Source organism: Charadrius vociferus, unplaced genomic scaffold, assembly GCF_000708025.1.
Source record: "Charadrius vociferus isolate BGI_N301 unplaced genomic scaffold, ASM70802v2 scaffold32, whole genome shotgun sequence".
NCBI classification, from domain to species: domain Eukaryota; kingdom Metazoa; phylum Chordata; class Aves; order Charadriiformes; family Charadriidae; genus Charadrius; species Charadrius vociferus.
The window spans coordinates 6,993,202-7,013,904 of NW_009647856.1; the positions used below are offsets into that span (position 1 = coordinate 6,993,202).

Consider the following 20,703-nt stretch of genomic DNA (forward strand, 5'->3'; position numbering starts at 1 on the left):
GACCCGCGGGCGGCCGCGCTCCCAGAATCCTCTGCGCGCCGTGAAGGGGTTGTTCCCGCCCCTGGGCAGCTATAGCACCGCCTCAGCGACGGTAATAATATTCATGGTTAAAACCAGCAACAAGTAAAGGACAGGCAGAGCTCTAGCTAATCTCAAGAAAGGCTATTTCTACCTGGAAGAGTTTACTGCCCAGAGACCACGGCAAGAAACCCTTGGAAATCTCAGAGCAGAAACTTAAACTGGAATATGTCTTAATTAGATGAAGCTGTTCAGAATGCATAAGAAGCTGTAAAGTTTGTTAAAGCAAAGTGGAAGAAACATGATTTCTTGTCCCTGTGATGGGTGTACTAAAGAAGTCATGTGAAACGGACTATTGAGGTGACTTCTGGGGCATACGGAATTAATGAATGAATGGGTGAATTAATTAGGGTAAAATACCAAAGCATGCTTCAGAGCTGCTTTTGGGAGCCATTTCCTCAGGTGAATGCGCACCCTGCCGGTGTTCTGCCCTTCTTCACCTACCAGAACTTTCTGTCTGGAAGGGCTGGAGTTGGGTATACCCCACTTGTTTTCAAAAAAGATCTTTGGCTCATGGTGGGTTTGGTTTATTCAAGCACGCTCCCCCAGATAACTTTGAGAGGAGTAGGGAGGTGCTAACTTTACACTGATAAATAGACCAGAAAATGAAAAATGCTGGGCAAAATCCTGTAGTGATGCCAGAGCTGCTGTGCAGGTAGCAGTGGGGGCAATCAACACTGGGGTCTGCCTGGGCAGATTTTTATCTCCCCCTGCCATCTCCTGCTTAGCCTCAACATTTTAGTCATTCATCCTTTGCTTCCTAATAAAGACTTGATTTCTTTCCTGTCCCCAGATAACAACTGTGCTGAAACCTTCCCTCAGGGACTGCCAGGGCTTTCCTGCCAGCAGCTGGATGCTGACTGCTGGGTACAGAGCACGTGGCTACAGAAATGTAGAGTGGAGGGCAAAGGGCTTTTTTCGTGTTTCTTCCAACCACATTAAACACACAAGCAGAAGGGCAAGAGCAGTGGTGTAGCAGAGCCTTTAGGGAGTCCTAACAGATCCCCTGTGGAGCTTTAGCTGACACTTAACTAGTCTTCTAAACAGATGCAGAGGTCCCACATACTGTGGGGGGAAGAATTGCTCTTGGTGGAAGGAAAACATGGGATTCAGGAGAAGTTCTCTCAGGGCCCTTAAGAGAAGCTGCAAGGAGGGTCCCATGGTCACACATACATACCCCCCCACGGTCACTTCTTGCTTGTGAGGGCTAAAGCTGAACTTTTAATCACTGTCACCTCTTGCTCACCTTGTCTTGTTGCTGGAGCAAAGATGCATTTTGGGAACTTCTTCAAATGGCTTGAATTACCTGCATCTGTTCGAGCTCCGTCAGAAAACCTGGCTGATTACCCTCCTGTTTCATCATTTGCTGCTGTTCCTTTCATTGTTTTCTTCTATAACCTGTTTTATTAATATATCTTTTCAAGACAAAGTCTGCAATGCCAACACTGTGAGGAAGAGTTTTTGCTTAAGAAGCTCCCAACAGGCCTCCAGATGAGGATCACCCCCAATGAAAAAACAAAACCAAAAAAGCCATGATGTTTGGAGTTGGTTTTTTTTCTACAGCAGATTTTTTTTTTTTTTTTTTTGCTAAGTCCTATCAACCTCCTGATTCTCCCACCTCTTGCCCTTCCAGCTTCTGGTGTATTTGAAAGAGGCCTCGCTAGTATACTTTTCAGCCAGTTGTCCCTCAAAGTCTTTGCAGCCTGCCTTATTGCACTTTTCTGTTTAACTTGCCACAGTTTTGGATTCTCTTAGTGTTGCTCTTACTTGGTTGTAACTTCAGCCTTCTTCCAGCATGAGCAAGATTTTGTGTGGGAACTAAGAACCACTGAAGGAAGAAACTGAGCAGAAGTGAGCCCTTGAAAACAGGCCACATTCACGACAACTGGTGAAACAGCACTCCAGCCTGGGACTGGAAAAGAGATGGTTTCTTAAATGCATTTCCCTTTGGCTTTACTAGTGAGAAGTTACGCATTCCTTGTCAACACAGAAGACTAAACCAATGGACCACTTTAACAGTACGATATTGGGATTTTAAAAAAAAAAACAAAAACAAAAAAAACCAACAAACCCAAAACCAACAAACCACAAGGACATTGAAAAGAATTTCCCAGGTAGGAGGTAGTGTCATTCTTCAGGCTAGCCTCTAGAAACTGGTCTGGCCTCTGCAAAACATGATTCTAAAATATGGTACAGTCCCTGCTGCAGGCCTTCTGCTCTGCAAGCTTGATGTGAAAACACTGCTTCTCCAGGCAAGAGAAACAGTGGTGCCTGAAGCCTTCAGGAGCCATCCTGCAAGGCCCCCCCGCAGGAATCCTGCTTAAACAGCTCATGTCTTGAGAACAGCACCAACAGCTGCAACAAATTTCATTCGTGGCCCGTAGGAAAATAAATGAGAAAATCCACAAGACACTGCTATAGAAATGGCTCATTCCCAGGCATGGGGAAGCATTTATTCAACCAAACGGCACTAACTGTGGAAACTGTTTTCACACGTGCACCACCCCAGGGAACTGTCAAGTGCAGATAAACAATGTGATAGAAGGTATTTTATAGCCACCTCACAGATCTGCCCCCAGATGGGATTTTTTTAAAAAAAAAAAAACTTAAAAAGATACTTTGTAGAAAATACTACAATAGAACAAGACGTATCTAGAGTAACAGGCATCACCTCTCATCTTTAGGTATTCCCCTACATGAAAAAAATGCTGCATCATTACAGAACTTGTTCCATTCTTTTTTCCCCATTTTGGAGAACTAAGTCTTAAGGGTCTGACTTTTGTTCTTCTTCACAGGAGGAGGCACCAAACATGACTGACAGCAGGAGTAGTCCATCTGTTGAAAGCTTAGATAAACGTGTTGGTAAGAATATCTTCCTGCTGCTGGTGGTGTAGGGTTCCAATGCCAACTGCTGGGGCTGGTAAAGGAGGTCTACTCACAAGACGGAGCTGAAATTTGAGTCAGGAGGAAATGATTAATGAAGCACAAGCATAGGATCACATCTTGAAGTCCTCTGATGCCATGGTGATATCTACTGTCAGATACTGGGCAGTCCCAGCTGCAAGTAATGCAGGAAGTTATCCTCCATCACCCAAAGACCATGGTTCCAAAACCATTATAGTGCACAATCTGCCAGAGCGAACAGCGGCTTTGGATTCTCCTCCTACTCACTTCAAGTGTGTTGTTTCCTATCTGGGACCTTTCATCATCCTGTCTATTTAGATCAAACATCTGGTAAAAGAAATCTCCAGCCCCGCTCATCACCACTGAATGGTGCTACAAAGAGCATAAGTAGCTTAAATTAGAATGCACATTTGGTTTAGGCATCAGGATTAGGAGGTTTTTTTGTGTGTATAAGCATCACAGAATTTTGCATTCAAGGAGAACTTCAAACTTCATTTAAAGACTCAAACACCATTGGGGCATCTTACCTTAATCCCCACCTGCTTTTCAAACCGTGGTGACACAAAGGACCATGGACCCATGTTCTGTGGTTCTTCCTGACTCCAGATGAAGGCTAAAGGAAGGATAAGGGAACATTACAAATGCACATATTTATCTTTTCAGCAGCTCAAGAAAAATATTTTTTTCTTTTGTAGTGCCAAGACAAAAAAGGCAGAAGTGCTATCTTTGAAATGAAGGCTGGCCGGACTGAAGTCCCTTGCAGGTCATAGCTTGCTGAAGTCAAACTAAAAGTATGTCCACCATTAGGGTATACTGTGAGTATATTCTGCTTTTCTACTGCCATTTTCAAAAGCTACTTAAAGGACTGGACTGCAAAGACCAATGCAAAAAATGCCCCAAATGGTTTACTCTGATTTTCAGTAGTGTTTTATGGAAGTTAACAATAACAGAGAGACAAGTTCTTCTAGTACAAGTGGTAAACATTTGTATTATCCCACTCCAGAAACACTACATGTAAAGTGGGGAAGAGCAAAGAAGAATAAGCCACTACAACTCTTCATCCTAAAAGACAGACAATGGATTTAGTTACGTGCTTCAAAGAGTCTAGAAACACAAAGGTAAAAATCTGGCTGACCTTTGGCACGGCTGTATTTGCTCAACTCTTGCTGTAGAGCTTCCAAGGGGAAAGGACAGAGTTCTTCAAGTCTCAGAATAGCTGTGTTGTGCTGTTTCTCTCCTAGTGTCTCTCTTTGCTTCACCAAAGCATAGTAATGCTTACCAGAACACAGCACCACTTGGGTGACACTGAAGAAAAATAGCAATGTTCCAAGTTTAGTGTTTTACAAAAACTCTACACAGAACAGTTTCACACTTTAAGTAAAAACAACCAGCCAAACTTTAAAGACAACTTTATGAAGCTAAATTGCTACCCTAGAACATCTTTTCTCTTCTTTGCCTTCCCTTCCCTCCCACTCCCCTCCAACAGTTTACAAACTAACCTTTGGGCACAGTATGCTAGAGCCCACAGGTCCTGCTTCTTCAGTAATCCTAGGGAAGTTACCTTACCATGAGATTATTCTCTCTTAGCTTTAACTATCTAAAAATTAAACACCTAGTCAAAGCTAGTCACCTATGTGCTCTCTGTAGAGAATAAACCAGAGAGGCAGAGAAGTACCTCCAGAGGACAATGCTCTCCCATGCCAAAGAGGAACTGCCTGCTGGAGACATACAATACCCTCCAGCAATCAGAAAGATCTTGGCTGCCTAACCTTGCTGGACAAAGGCAAGGAGATAAACCTCACCCTTTGTGCCTCACCATCCCACTTAAAAAAACCAAGATGCTAAGATCCTAACATCAGGGATGCTGTCAGACTTGGGCATTACAGGGACAAGGACTAGAGAAGAATTTTAAGGAGCAAAAAAAAGAAAAAGAGGACAACCAGAATTGCCCATTGTGAACAGGATTCTCTATAATATCTGAAGCAGGGGAGATATACACACACGATTTATTTTTGCCCTAACTTCACTTCATCATCTCAGGTGTTCCAACACTAGAACAAAAATTTACATCTCTTCACATGACAGCCTCTCCCAATGTTTGCTAATGGGCATGGTGCAGAATAGCGCTCATCAGATCAGTAACTATGGTCACTGCCTCCTCGTGGGGGCAAGAGCTGAAAGCCTGAACACTTTAGTATTATACAGACAGGTATCATAACTACCAACAAGTAAGCAGAAGAAAAGGAGAGAAACAAGTAAGACTAAGTCGCCCATCATAAAACAACATATTCCCCCAAAGTCAAGTCCTTCATATCACCTCAAACTTCAGCTGTTAGGTAGGAGAAAGGGACAGGACATCCTTTCTGAGCTTTTCCTCTAAGAAAGTAGAGCTACCTTTTAGGATCTACAGAGGAGTCACCAATGACAGGCTTGAATGTTGTCCTTGGGGCCATTTCTTCAAAACTTGATACAGCAGCCTACGTGGGGGGAAGAGTTGGAAGTTACCAAATCTTGCTGCCTTTTCCTTCAGGCCAGAGTTGGGGAGAGGATACCAAGACAGGGGTTTGGTAGGTAGAAAAAGACACAACCTTCCCTCTCCCTCCCATTCCCACTGCCACCAATGAAAGGTGGGATGATAAGATTCCCAAGAACACCGCTAGACCTAGAATCAACCCTGCTTCTAGCTCACCTCCACCCAGCTTCAGTCCTCAACCTATCCAACCCCAAACAGGCAAAACCCCATCGATTTCACCCCAAAACAGACACTGGAGAACACATAAGAAGAACAAAGAGGAAGAGGAAGATAATACCGAATAGGAGGAAGACGAGGAGAGAAAAAAGAAAATGAGAGCTTTCAACTTACAGGCAGCCTGAGTAACACTTTGGGAGAAACAACAATGAGAGGTTTCCTGAAGTTTCGGACCATTTGCCGCCGGAGTAAATGGAAATACTGTGCTGGGGTGGTGGGATGCACAACTGACATGTTCACCTGGTCCCCATCAACTCCCTCTTCCGAGCTGTCACACATCTATAAGGGCAACACAGCAATACCTTGTCAAGAAGCAAGCAGTGAGGCAAATGTGCAAGAGAATCCAGGCACATAAGGCACGCTGACTAGTGTAAGAATAGAAGAGCAAATATCCCAATTGAGACTTTGATTGCAGAGGAGAACAACTTCACAGAAAAAATGGCTTTAGCATTTAACTGGTAAGATTATATCTGAACTGCCTCCTTCTAGCACACTGTAACCAGGACATGACAGTTTTTCTAACAGTGGAGAGGTCATGACTTCTCCATCAGAGTGGCAGCATCCCTCTAAACATGCTGCAAACCCCTCCTTAAGCCATTACTCAGATGAAAAGGCTTTAATTCACTTACTACAGTCACAAGGGCACAACAGTAGTTTTTTCTTTTTTGTAAAAACGTGCCACAGATTTACTAACTGATATTTAATAGTGTCCCGCATTCTGTTTGTATGATTTGTGCCTAGTGGACAGATCCAAGTGGTTTGCTCAAAAGGGTGCCAGCCTGTTTCTGATGCCAACTCCCAAAATGTTTTCCATTAGAAGTGCTCATCAGAGGTGTGCTATTTGCAATCAGCAATTCTGTCTTGCTACTGGACTCATTCTGTGGTACAGGGGCATTGCTGAGGGGCAGCAATCAAAAAAAAGACAGCAGGCAGTACTGAAGCATGTCCCACTAGGGCTGTTTGCAGAGAGTGCAGGGCCTCTGCAAGCACTATGCAAATCTGACATGTTACCACACACCCATTTGGGCAGGTGACAGACATGCAAGAAGAACAGCAAGCATTTATTACAAGGTTCAATCCGAGTCTTTCACCACTGCTGTTGTGGCAGCATTTAAACTAAAACTGCCTTCTCACCCCTTCTCGGCCTACACCTTCTCATCGGAGGCCCCTTTCTTCCTCCACTTTCAGCCCAGCCCGTTCCTATCTCATCATGATGCCATGATCCTGGTACGTCTCCAGCTTCTGCTGTCACTAGCAGGTACACCAGGAACAGGACATTTTGTGGCAAGACTCCCAGAGCATTGGTTGCCAGTGCTGTGACAGGGGATATGTGAATCTGAGCAGTATGGTGGGGTACCTGTAAGAACCGTTCCATCCGGCAGGACGAGTGCTCAGGGCCTGCACCATCATAGCCGTGGGGAAGAAGAATTACTATCCCACTCTGCAGAAGCCATTTGGCCTCACCTAAAAGACACACAATGAGGAAGTAGGGAAGAACGATTTCCACAAAACATAAAGCCACAAAACACATACTGCTTTGCACAAACTACTCAGGAAAAAAAGAATAGCTAATTTCCACATCATTAAATACAAGCCTGAAACATGCTGCTGGCATTTTGCCTTGAGATTCACAACAGTGAAACAGCACACATAAGATGATCTAAAGTTTCTGAAATTATCCTGTAACTTTGGGCTTCCAGAGGACTTAAGCCTCCATGTGACAACAATGAAGATTTTACAACTTAAATCCTCTTAATGGAATTGTTGTCCTGACTAACAGGGGTCCTCAAAGGTAACTCTCCAGTAAGAAAGACCCTAATCATAATTCATTGCGTATTTTCTGCATACCTTGATCGTTTGGTCCTCGGCAGGCGTCACCCAGGCAGCATCCTGTGAGCCAGTCCTAGCTAACACAGCAGCACTAGCCACAGGCTAGTTCCCCTGAGCTCTGTCGAACCTCCTGCACTATTTAAGCGATTACAGTCAAATCCAGAAAGTAATTCATCCCAGCCTCAAATACAAGTTGAGGATGGGTGGGATAAGAGGGCCTCTGAATTTCCATCTGTGATTACAGAGGGAGTGCAGAAGCCCAACTGAGGCTAGATGCCAAAACTCTGGACACTTATATACAAGCAATCCCACTCAAGAAATCCATCTTAGCATTTTCTCAGCATGTTCCAGCTCAGAGAGGTCTTATCTGTGCACTCAGAAAACACGCTAGAGTCAAACTTAGACATTGGTTGCAAGGTGTTGCGGGGTTTTTTGTTTGTTCTAAATAATCACTCTTTTCCTTCTGTATTGCTTCAGGAATTTTTCAGATGCCTCGTAAAGGAAAGGTACAGCCTAAAAAGCTATCAACTATACAGACACACAGTAAAATAAATGGGGGCGGGGGGAGGCCATTAATATATATAAACTGTCCTTTCGCAATGACTCTGTCTTCTGCCAAGGATGGGGTGTCTTTCATTTCGGATGGATTGTCTTCAGAGAAAAGCTGCACAGAAATCAGGACCACACAGGCAAGCTCACAAGAATTCTTGAGAAAACAGAATTCTCTTTTCAACACATTTCCTTTTTACTTTAAAGATGAATGATTTTCTAAAAATGCGCTTAGTACAAATGATTCATTTTTAAATATTCTAGCTCCTTGTACACTCACCTCCAGAGATGAAAGTGTCAAATATTATCTGTGCTCCATTAAAGAAGTCTCCAAATTGAGCTTCCCAAATTGGCAGTAACATAGGGCTCTCAATACTCATTCCATATTCAAAACCAAGCACAGCTTCTTCAGACAAGGGACTGTTACTCACCTAACAAAAGAAAATTGTTGGGGGTGATGGGTGAGGAAGAAGACAACCCAGGGTTAAGAACCTTTGGAACCAGGCACATCAGTAGTAGGCACACTGAGGACGTGCACTCCTAAGGTGACCATCAACTGCTCTTCCCCCCGCCCCCGCCACTTTTGAATGAAGACACTGAGGGGAAAAAAGTAATAGCTGATCTCTAAGGAAAAGCAAAACCCCTTGTTAAATTTGTACAGAGTGTAACTACAAAGAACGGGGGTGCCCTGACAGTTTTTATGTCTCTGTATCTGGGGTTTGTCAGAATATACAGGCTACCCAAAGATGTCTTGGCAGCCTTAAAATATGCATTCTGTTTCAGCACAACTTGAAGAAGGTTGTCTTGTGGACCACAGTACCTACCTCTAGGAAACCTTTCTGGTCAGGGGACATGTGATTCAGAGGAACGTAGGTATCATCTGTCTCTTGGCAAACCAACATCGCATGTCGTTGGCTAAAGGTTCCTCTGCCAACATCTTGTCCACTTAGTCTGATATTAAAGCCTTGCCAAGAATAAACAAAACACTGGATTAGGAAGTCATATAAAAAGAAAATATGCAGGACAACTCCCCAGTTCTAAAGTATACTTCTCTTGTTATGTCTCTTCTTGGATTCCCCTCATCAGCAACACCAAATCTGAGATTCTTAACCAGCAGCAGCTCCAACTCACAAGCATACTGATGCTCAGACATTTTTATTTCCTTCTCTCTGCAGCCAAGAATTATTTTGTGGTAAATGGTTTTACTGAAGCAAACTGCAAAAATGTGCATTCTGTATCATATGTAAATGGACATATGAATTCAGGCTAGAGAGGAGGGAAAAGAAATAGTAGCATGAAACACAGTCTGAAAATATTTGGGAGGGCCCAAATGTCAACTGCATTGCTCATGTGCTTAGCCCCATGCACGAATGTTTTTGGGGAGTGGGAGAGAGCAACAGTTCTCTGAAGACATTTACTACCCAATATACAAATATCAGTGATATAAAGGATTCAAATTTCCCTTCTCTTAGTACCATGCAAGTGTAAATTGTCAAATGTATACATTATATCAATCTTTAGACTTAGAGATACCTAAGTCTAATGAATAACATTATTGATATTAAAGCAAAAGTATTTTATTGTCTGCTGCCTAGTTGCCTCTTACCTTGGCTCAGCAGGGAACCAAATGCTAAAGCTTCAGCTGTTGCCCAGTCCAGCTTTTTTCCTTCCTCCATTTTTTGAACTCTTGACTAAACAAGTAAAAGACAGGGAAAAGTTACTATTTTGCCTTTTTCCACCTGTAGCTGTTTTGGCGGCACAGATTGATATTAGGGGCTAGGAAAAAAGAAAACACTATAGAGAGAAATACTATACTCCTACAGCCAGCTTAGGTTGGTTTGGCATACAGACAGTCTTATTTCAGCACATCCTGAAGAAGGCTGCCCTGCAGACCACAGAACCATGGATCACCCACGTGTTCACTTACCAGTCAACAAACTGTGGATTGACAAATTAGATCTTAGCCTGAAAACATTAAAAATCTTAGCACAGCACAGAGCGTGCTCTAGACAGACTTTTGATTTGTCTGGTTAGCAGTGATGAAAGATACCGGGCATAGGTATTTCAGTCTCTAGAATTCCCCCGTTCTGGCCTGCAGAACTGCAGACAGATGGTCATACCCAGCTGGGGTGTTCTTGCCTTGGGCTGGGAAGACAAGAACATCAATCTTCTGAAATATTCGGCTTGAGACATCTCTATGCCTGCCAACCAGACACCTGCACATGGTCATCATTCACCAAAGGGAAACGCTCACAAACCCAAACCAATCCAAATATTGCACACAACTTATGAGCTATCAAAAACAGGCTGTCAAACTTGGCCACATGTGTATGCTTATGTTTATATATGAGAAACACTACTGGCTTTAGAAACTGTGTACACTATCACAAAGTACCTGATTCATTCTCTCACAAAGTACTTGTTATAAAGTATATAAATTATAATAGTTTCTATTATTTGTAAGAATGATGAACTGTATTTTCTGTAAGCTTTTTTCCTCGTTGCAACAAAATATTGTTGAAAAAACAAAATGAAGTATATGGTCAGATTTTGGGGAGAAGATGTCTTTCTTCAAAACTGGAGGAAAAATAGCATAATCTCAGCCTCAAAAAAGAAAGCAAGCTGCTTTTCCTAGAGAATACTACGCTATTATCCAACTGGCAGCCTTGCTGCATTTAGAGTTTTTCCTGTAATGGGTCATATCTTTAAGCAACGGGACTAGAAGCATCATGTGCTCTACTGACCTGTGCATAGGTCTTCAGAAGATGGCTGTGCATCTGGAGTTCTTCAGGCACCTCTACAGACTTGGCTCCAATAAACTGCAGAAGTGGTACAGGCATACCTGTGTCCCAAGTGGTGATTTTAGCAGAAGGCTCTACAAAGCCTTTCCAGTGAGCCTGCAGGTTGGTAGGAGGTGGACTATACAAAGTCATGTTGGCAAGATGGTCATTCAGTTTAGAATAGTACGTCGTCTTTATCTCAGATACTTCAGCCTCAGTCATGAGCCCAGCAGCTACTAGGTGTTCTGCGTATGTGTCTGGAATACTCTTACGGGATCTGTCAGGGAGGGAATCAAACCCCACAGGCATTAAGCCTGAAAACTACAGAACAAGGAAATACCATCTTACTTCTGTCAGGCACCATGGAAAACTAAAATATAGCATGTCCTGGTGCATTATACTTACTTGCATCAAGTTTGCTTTCCTGGAATTTCCAGAAAGATAACAATTCTCTTAGATATGTACTTTGTTTTTTAAAAATAAAGGACTGTAAAGTGCCTACAGTTGGCAGTTACAGGTAAAAGCAACTTAAAAAAAACCCTCCCAGTTTGACTGACTCTATGCTATCATGCATATTTTCTTCAGACAAGCTGACAAAAGGATTTCAGTATCAAGCCATCCATTCCATAAATGCTTCACCTAGAATACTAGAAAAGTTTCGGCCAGTAAAGTTTTATGTGTATTTTTCTTTGGGAAAAAGGATGGAATCTGAATACATTTAAATGCTCATAAAGATGAGTCCCCACAGGAACCAGCAGGGCCAAGCAAAGATGAGACAAACATCATACTGGCTTCCTGCCCATTCTCCCACATTATCTACGCTTTTCTCTGGCACACAGAAGACAACTTTGCCTTCTGATTACTATCAATAATGAATTTGAAATCCAAGGGCCATGTGTAAGATTGTTGTCCAAAGGGCATCAAGCCACATATTCAAGAACCAACACTAGTGGTTACCTTCATTAACGTGACATTCTCAGACTCACAGTTTAGTCAAGGGCTGGTAACAGTGTAGTTATATAAAGACTTGTCAGTATGACACAGGATCTTCGTTATACAGGGACTTCTATTACAGTTGCAGGCAATACTGAGTCGGTGTAGACACAAGTACATTTTGGGATTGTCAATCAGGTGGTGTTACCCTTACCTGATGATTTTGTACATGCTGGGGTTGGTGAAGAATGGCTCATCGAGTTCATTGTGGCCCCACTGTCTGTAGCACAACAAGTCTACTATCACATCCCTGCGGAACTGCCGTTGGTACTCGACAGCCAGTCGTGTGGCACGGACAACTTCTTCAGGATCATCCCCATTGACATGGATAACTGCACATCCAACAATTTTACCTGCCCAGGGATTCAAAACATAACAACAGTGATCACACCCAACCCCTTCCAAAGAAAGCGGACACACACCTACTCTGCTGAAAACTACAGATAACTCACGTGAAGTCTATTTAACAAACAAATCTAGAGAAGATGCCCTTTGTCATGAGAGCTGGCATAAGGAGTAGGAGTCTTCCTTGACAGAAAGTACAATTAGCCCAATCTGTTGTATTTGTCACAGTTTGAGCACAACTTCTTTACCAGCACTAAATTCCCAGAGGGCTTTCTATATACAGTTCCTACGTCTCAATCTGGATGGAAGTCCGTGGGGAATGGGACAGAACTATTTGATCACTTCTCTTTCAAACAAAAAATGAGTTTTGTTTCCTTCTTATCCTAAGCTATCACTCCTATGAATTCATACAGGCCAGAAACAATCTTCTCCCTTGCTAGCAGTCATTCTAGCCACTGCTCCTCCAGGCAGAAAAGGTCTCATCATTAAAAAGAACACTGCAAAATTCAAATGTCTTAACACCCTCTCCTGTATGACAATTTGGCTGTAAATTTTCCCAGCAACGGAGTGCTTCTCTTGTACTTTATCTGCCCAAATTCTGTGAAATAAAGATACTTCAGCCATTCCTGACCCATGTCAAGTTTCCCTCCCTAGCAAAATCCTGAATCTCAAATGGGTAACACCCCTCCTCCTCACCAACCAGGTAAGAAGAAAGGAAAACTAAGGATAGAAGGAAAAGAAAAAAAAGAAAAAAAAACCACCACCAAAACCCACCCCACAACACAAAACCAGCCCAGGGAAAATGAATCTACCTGTTTGGTTTGATGAAACCATAAGACAAACACAAACACTTGACGTTACGACTTAAAAATAATCAGTGGTACATTTTTAATTATAGGAGACATACACAAGGGAACTAACAACTACGTCTCTGATGTTGAGGATTATAATACATCTGTTTATCACTAAGAAAGACCAGTCCAAAACAAAAGACTTATAGTTTAAGCTTAGAAATGGCATAAGCCTCATCTTTCAATTAAAAGCTCAACAAGCTCACCTGACAACAAACAAAACAGAAAAATAAAAGAGGATCTGACTTCTAAATCTCACTCAGAAAACACACTGGAATGATTTTGATTAAATTAAACAAGATACAGTTAAAATACACCTATTATACACTCCATCACAATACGTTTTTAAAAGCTGTCAATGGCATGGCAGAAATTAAATTAGTTATAAAGACTTAACAGTAATCTTGCAAATATTTTATAACATCCTGTAAAAGTGTGACAAGATTTTCTCTGATATTTAGTCTTTGCCATAAAGCAGATGGGGGAGAGCATATTTTTAGCATCTGCATTTTTCCTAGTAGGAGGCAATAATCGATCATAATTTTAATTTCTACCATATCGTGAAAATGGAGATAGATTAACGTTGATGGGCACTTGCTATAAAAAGCCCACAGCAAAGCATATATTCACACTGGAGTTAAAAATCCTTTCTGACAAAACAGGCAATCTTCCTTCTGATTCAACTATACATACCAATATCACTACAGTACAGAGATGATCTTCCTCGCTCTGGAGGAGTGGTATAGCCCAGCTGGTTATTAACAATCAAATGGATGCTCCCACCAACTCTGAAATGTGGTAGATTAGAGAGGGTCAGTGTTTCAGGAACAATCCCTTGCCCAGAGAAAGCAGCATCGCCATGAACCTATATTAAGGAAGAAGATGGAAAAGTCTCATTAGAAAACACTGGAGGAACAGCAAAACCAAAACCATAACTCATTAAGCAACACCCTGTAAATTGAGTAGGTAGAACAGATACAGTTTCAGCTGGATCCACCTCTTAACCCTTTTCAGACTACTGTTTTTATGATTTGAAAGTTTATATAGTCTTATCACTAACACTAGGTTATAGCAGCCAACATCTGTACGTGACTTGCTGATGTAATCCCTACCTGGAACTGACCTATAATCTCTTAAAATTGACCCACCACTGTACAGGGGACTGCAAGTACCATGTTTATAGCATAGCCGCAGCAGTCAGTAGCAAGTCACTGACCACTGAACAAAAGGAAGCCAGTCACCACAGCATTCGCTACATGCTTTGCTGAAAGTTAAATGCTACTGAACTGGGACTTATGCCTATTTCCACCTTACCAAATAGAGACAAGAACAGACACAACAGAAAAAAAAGTGGAAAGGAACTGAATGGAAGCACTTAAAAAGCAAACAAAAGCTTTCAGAAGGAAATAAAACCTAAGTTCTTAGTGACATTTCAAAACTGCAAATAAACACTGCAAATAAAACAAAAGTTTGGAAGGGGAGGGGAGACTACTGTGATATCCAAGCCAGGTTTCCAAAAAGGCTAGAGATATTACAATGAGCATCACTGAGCATTTCAATGTTTTGAAACTAGAGATAGTTCTCCATTGATGAATGTAATCACAGCTTCCTCAGAATGCAGATTCGATCCTTTACAGATCAAAGTCACTGTGCAGATTGATGTAGTTTCTTATTGAAACCAGATGACAGTTCTAGTTAGGGGATAATGCTTTCAAGCCTTAAGAGACTTTTGGAGGTGCAAGTACACCTGGAAGAGAGTAGAGGTGTAATCAACCAGTGAAATGGCAGGTTTTACACAGTTCTAATACAGAGATTTTTTTTAAAAAGACATCACAGAAAACCAAAGCTAACTACTGCAAGAGAGACAACACAACATTCCCACTCTACCCCTTACCATGCTACACTTGCTTCTGAAGTGTTGGGTTTTCACTTTTCTCTTCTAGCTTCTTCTGCTGCCTAAGGCGGCTATGTATCTCAGTGATGCCATTTGAGTGAAGACCCTAGAACACCTGAAAGAACTTTACGGCCTTCAGTACTGTCCTGGTTTGTTAGTCTTCCTTGCCTTCCTACTTCTCTATAAAGAGGATCCTAGTTCTTGATATTCTACATTAATTCAGTTGTTTGGTTTTTTTTTATATTGCTATACACACCACTTCTCTTCACATGCTAGGCCAGGAAGTCTTACAAAGATTAGTTAAAAATTGTGAGCAAAATACCTGCAGGCAAATAACTTTGTCTCCAGGCTGTGCGGAGCTCTCTGGGGAGTAATCTCCATCAAGCAGAGTCTGTTGCCTCCCTCGTGTCTTGCCCACAGCCACTGGATTGATTGCTTCTAAGTGTGAGGGGTTAGGTAGCAAGGTGACATGCACGGGCCTGTGGGAACCGAAGTCAAGATCTACAGAAGATGTCAGGTGGGAGAGAACATCCCCAATGGCTGCTGAATTCTCTGGAAACTCACTCAAACCACGCATCTTACGGAACATAAGCTGCATGGAAACAAATTTGATTAAATTCCCTTTACGATTCACTAACACATTGAAAGAAAAACATTTACAGAACTGTATGCTCTCCTACTCCTGAAACTACAAGGATGCTTCAGATACCAGCACATAACCCTTCATTAGAGTTCTCTTTGTCAGTCTCCTGCAAAGATCTGGCTGAGGTGCTGACAGAAGGGGAATACACTCTCATGTGGGTAACATTTTTATCGCTTCAGCATTTGCAACACAACAAACTGCTAGGGTTTTGTATCACTGTAAATAAAACTAAGCATAGAGAAACTGTCAATGAGACTGTAAGTCTCTTACCTCAGGTGGAAGCTGAAGTAAACCTGTGAGAAGATTAAGTCTTCCACGATGAGGCATTCCAAGAATGATATCTGACACACCGCTGTACGCACACATCTTGAACAACTCATGGAAGAAACCCATCATACTCTCTGCTCCTTCACCACCATACCGCTTCACCGTGGCAAACTTTGTGGCTAAGAAGTGATCAAACTCCTATTAAAAATGGGAGAACTTCAGTATTAGGCTATTTTAAGCACCAGTCTTCTGTTTCTAAAACTGAAATATAATTTATGTTTGTACCTTTAAGGCATACAAACCCAAGCATACGCCTTGAAAGTCTCAACTCATTCTCCACCCCCACAGTCTAAGACCAGAAGCAATGATGACTACAGAAATCAGCTTGTATCTCCTCTTAAGGAGAATAATGTTGGATTGAGAAGCAAACCGCCTCTAACGTGGAAGGAGATGCATGAAGAAATATCACAGCAGGGCAATTTACAAATTCCTTGATAGTTTACCTATTTTAGGTGGAAATTAAGGAATGGTGTTCCTTTACAGAATAAACTTCAACTATCCTGAAATGCAAAGTGCTGGAGAAGCACAGTATTTAATTTTGATTACTATGAAACAGAATCCTTAGTACCTAGGTAGAAGAATGCTTGAGAGAAAGAAAAACAAATCTATATTTACGTATTTTCCTCTCACTCCTCCCACTTCATTTATCTACTCCTAGACAGCTCTCATAAGTGACAAAGTTTTGGAAGCACTGGAGGTGTCTGTAATGTTTTGCAAGTGAAGACTGAAAATAAATTAAGTCTGTAACTGAGAAGGGAAGACTGAGCCATAGCCAAAGATTCAAGCCAATTGCTGAGCACCTTCTAGTGAAGCAACATTTAGTTCTAAGGAATAATGCATACAAAACTAATCTCACATAGAAGCAGTTTTTCCTGTCAGGGTTAAATTCTACACTCTAAATACAGTTCTGGTCATACTGAAGTCAAGATGGGATACATCAAGGTCCCGATTCCAACCTCCTGTGTCACTGTAAAATTCCTCTAACTGCCAAAGAGGCAAGAAAAATACAAAATATGCCATATACTTCTGTTTAGTCATTAGTAAATATTACATTTAACACTCCTTCCACTTTGAAAACTGGAAACAGGGACACCTTCACAGATCCTGCTCTTCTACCTTTCCATCCTTCTGGACAACATGGGGAGAAAAGGGAGGAGAAAAAAAAAAAAAAGAATATTTTTCATAGTACAGAGGTATTAAAATAAATTTTCTCCATATGATTTGCAAATGCATAAATCTTTCACTTTACAGAATGCATTGAACAAAGGTTCCTTTGCTGAAAAGCAGCAAATTCACCAGTGCTATATGGCTAACACCTCAGTTCAACTCTGTTTTGTTCTCCCAAAACCTTGAGACATTATGTTTTAAAGCTAGTAAAATAAATCAGCATTAGGGTGAAAGGAAAACACAGAACACCTACATCGGAGTACAAAATTCCATAGAGCTCTGCCCAACCTCACATTCCCATGAGTAACATTTAATATAAGCTGTCAGATGATTAGCCTAAGAGAATCTCACTTTTGAGGACTGATTACTCATAGATTTGTAGGGTCATTATTTGTGTCTCCTGATGATAAAGAATATGTTCCACACAATATATGTTCTAATTAGTTCTAAAAGCCTTTTGAGTTTGGAACTGGTTGGAATATTTTCCTAGAAATAATTTCCAAAGTAATCAATGCAAACCAAAAGGTTATCACTATTTGTTTCAATAATGGCTGCTAAGTTAATTCAGCAACAACCTCCAGTGAGATTCCTGCATTTGTGTATTGCGCTTTTTCAGGCAAAACGGTGTACTTCTTCCTCTTGCACACCGTCAAAGCCTTTCAGAATAGCGATTGTTGTTTTTCTGCATGAATAATGTCTGGAGCAGTAAAGAGTTCATGACAACTCCACAACTCCATTACAATCCAATAATAGTGAACAAAGTACCTGCGACTCCAACATCAGTTTGCACAAGTGCTTTTTCTCTTCAGGTGTAAATGCTTCTTGTTTTAGCTCTTCGAACCTTTTAGCAAACCATTCTCTCTCCTCCAAAGTTGGAAGCTGGCTTGTTTCTATGGAAATATGCCCGCAGTATATATGGTCAAGGTAAGCCAACACATCCTCTAGAGAAGCCTCTTCTTTTCCCATGTTTAGAAGCCCTGGTGGGAAATAAATGTTATTAGCCACTTGGGGGGCAAGGGCGAAGCACTAAGACCTAAACTATTGTCTTGCAATTACATTAGCATTTTGAGTATACAAATTAATGTCTTGTCTTCTTTTCCTCCATTTAAAAACAAAACTAAAAAATTATTTCATAAGCACACTCCAGTGTTACTAATTTGGGGGTCTCATGCTTATTTGTAAGGTGCTCAAAATGCCTTTCTGAAGGAGTTTACCATGAATGACACAAAGTCACTGTTTTCGTGACTCGGTATAGCACCTGGTATCTTGTGGCTCAGGGATACGAGCTCCAATCCCAGCTGCACCGCAAGTAAATGAGCATCTGTTTTGCAGATGGAGAAAAAGCACAGAGAGAGATCCTCTTCTGTACAAGGCCATAGCGAGAGTCTAACGGAGCCAGGAAAAGACAAGCCTTGACTTCTGCCCCAGTGCTCTGGCAGCTTCACTACAGCATTAAGTATTATGCTAAATCATAGAACGTTACAGCAACACAAGAAATTAATGTATAACCTCAGTAGTTGTAAGAACAAGTAAAAATTTTCATGGTTACCAAAGATGGTAGAAGGTAGCCACTCATTACACGATGATTTCTGCAATAAACATATAAGCAGCCTGAAGTTAATTCTCCATCCAACAGTTCATTACTGATTGAACCACCACTCAATATTTGGCTCTTTCGCAGCAGACACAGCTTCTTAATAAATCAACAGTGAAAACAATTTGCTGTGATAAGGCTGCAGATTTACCTGTAGTAATGAGAGGCCCTTGAAGAACTTCAGACAACTCTTGGATTTCGGGTACTATGTTCATAACAGCTTGTCCAGCAAACAGTGGGTTTATTTTGGCTGCTTTGTGGCCATGTTCAGCGTATGCAGTTATTAAACGAGCAAGAGCATGGTCAACTAGAAACAAAAAAAAAGCAGAACAGTATCACACACATGCTTACATTTAATCCATTTACAGCGCTAACACAGGAGCATTCTCTCACAAATTGAGAATGGTATGGTACCAGTGTGCAAAGTCTTACTTCCTCAGCCGACTTAAATCATACCGATTGTGCCTCCCTGTTCCTTGCTGGACTGAGAGGAAGATAAGGTTTTAACAGTAACTCAGGCCCTAAGATTTATAAAAAAAAGTCTGTGCCTGCAGGAGCCACTAGCCAACAGCAGGTGTACATGCTGAGCCAGACATACTAAAAATTCAAGTATGTGAATGTGTTTTTCAACGGATACCAGCAACACACTGTTGCAGGCATTTTGCATTGAGGTAAAAAAAATTATTGACATAGGCAAAACTTGACCAGCTGAAAGGTCATGCACATAACATTACTGTCACTGAGCACATGCCACAGACCAGGTCAATAAACCATAAACCAATAAAATACATTACAAGCAGAATATGCTACAAATTAGGCATATGTACCAGTTTATAATGCATTTTTAACAAGGGGCGGTGGGGGTGTCACCCTGATAAAGGCACAGTCCTGACAGTATTCAGGTCTGAAGTCTTTCCTTTTCCAAAATAATGCAATTTCTGAAACCATTTCACAAAGTCATTTCTCTGATCGCATTTCCGCTGCCAGCACTCTGCTCCAGCTATTATATACACACAGTCGGCCCGTTCAAATAGGTCCTTTTCTCTAACGTGTTCTACAACAGAAGGACATAACCCTTTAGTCTCCCACAAAACTCTCAGCAAGAAAGCCATTTAAAAGCAATTTTAAAAATCATAGAATGATTTAGGTTGGAAAGGATCTTGAAGATCACCGAGTTCCAACCCCCCTGCCATGGGCAGGGACACTTCCCACTAAACCAGGTTGCTCAACACTCCAGCCAGCCTGGCCTTGAACACCTCCAGGGATGGGACTTCCACAACTTCTCTGGGCAACCTGTGCCAGTGCCTCAAAGTATCTCCAGCTCTCCTGTAGGCCCCCTTTACGTACTGGAAGACCGCAATAAGGTCTCCCCGGAGCCTTCTCTTCTCCAGGCTGAACAACCCCAACTCTCTCAGCCTGTCCTCATAGAAGAGGTGCTCCAGGCCTGAAGCATGTAACATAAAAGTATATTAACGCTTTCCTTGCTTAACAAGGAGGCTACTTAGTGATGGGACTCCATGTCCTGGGGCTAACAAACCAGCTTCACTCCTGCTTCTGTGCAACGGGCTTCATTCCTACCGCAGCCTCCCGAGGTGTTAACGCAGCACGACACTCCTACCCCAGAAAGTTTTCTGCTCGGAATTACTTTTCTGCATTATAATACCCCACTAAAAGCATCCCAGATATTGCCTCAGCAGAGTTATCTGTACTTGGCTAGTTGAAGCACGACACTATAAAAAAAGAGCAGTAAAACGCTATGAGAGCGCATTACCAAAGTAACTTCAGCCCCTCACGGTCGCTTCAGCCCGCGGAGCTGGGCCTGGTATCCGCAAGATTCCCGAGAAACCCAAGGGAACGGCTTCGCGGAGCGGCGGGGGCAGGCTCTGCCGCAGGGCAAGGCAAAGCCCGTCAGGAGCCCCGAAGAGAAGCCCCGGACGGCGCCCATTAAGGCAACGAGAACAAAATACAAACCGCCTCAGATCGACGTTTCGACGCCCTC

The 20,703-nt window shown here is 42.0% G+C and overlaps 1 protein-coding gene across 1 annotated transcript; it reads right to left on the minus strand.

Moving 5' to 3' along the window:
* Positions 1 to 2,679: 2,679 nt before the first annotated feature.
* Positions 2,680 to 20,649, minus strand: DHTKD1 (dehydrogenase E1 and transketolase domain containing 1). The gene is made up of 18 exons (XM_009883012.1): positions 20,498 to 20,649; positions 19,342 to 19,412; positions 18,856 to 19,011; positions 17,876 to 18,087; positions 15,887 to 16,081; positions 15,296 to 15,565; positions 13,773 to 13,944; positions 12,038 to 12,236; positions 10,855 to 11,167; positions 9,717 to 9,801; positions 8,935 to 9,074; positions 8,391 to 8,541; positions 7,089 to 7,195; positions 5,846 to 6,010; positions 5,377 to 5,459; positions 4,118 to 4,287; positions 3,510 to 3,595; positions 2,680 to 3,026 (listed from the first exon to the last, which is right to left on the minus strand). The coding sequence occupies exons 1-18, from the start codon at positions 20,647 to 20,649 to the stop codon at positions 2,925 to 2,927; spliced, it is 2,829 nt and encodes a 942-aa protein (XP_009881314.1). The 3' UTR covers positions 2,680 to 2,924.
* Positions 20,650 to 20,703: the final 54 nt, after the last annotated feature.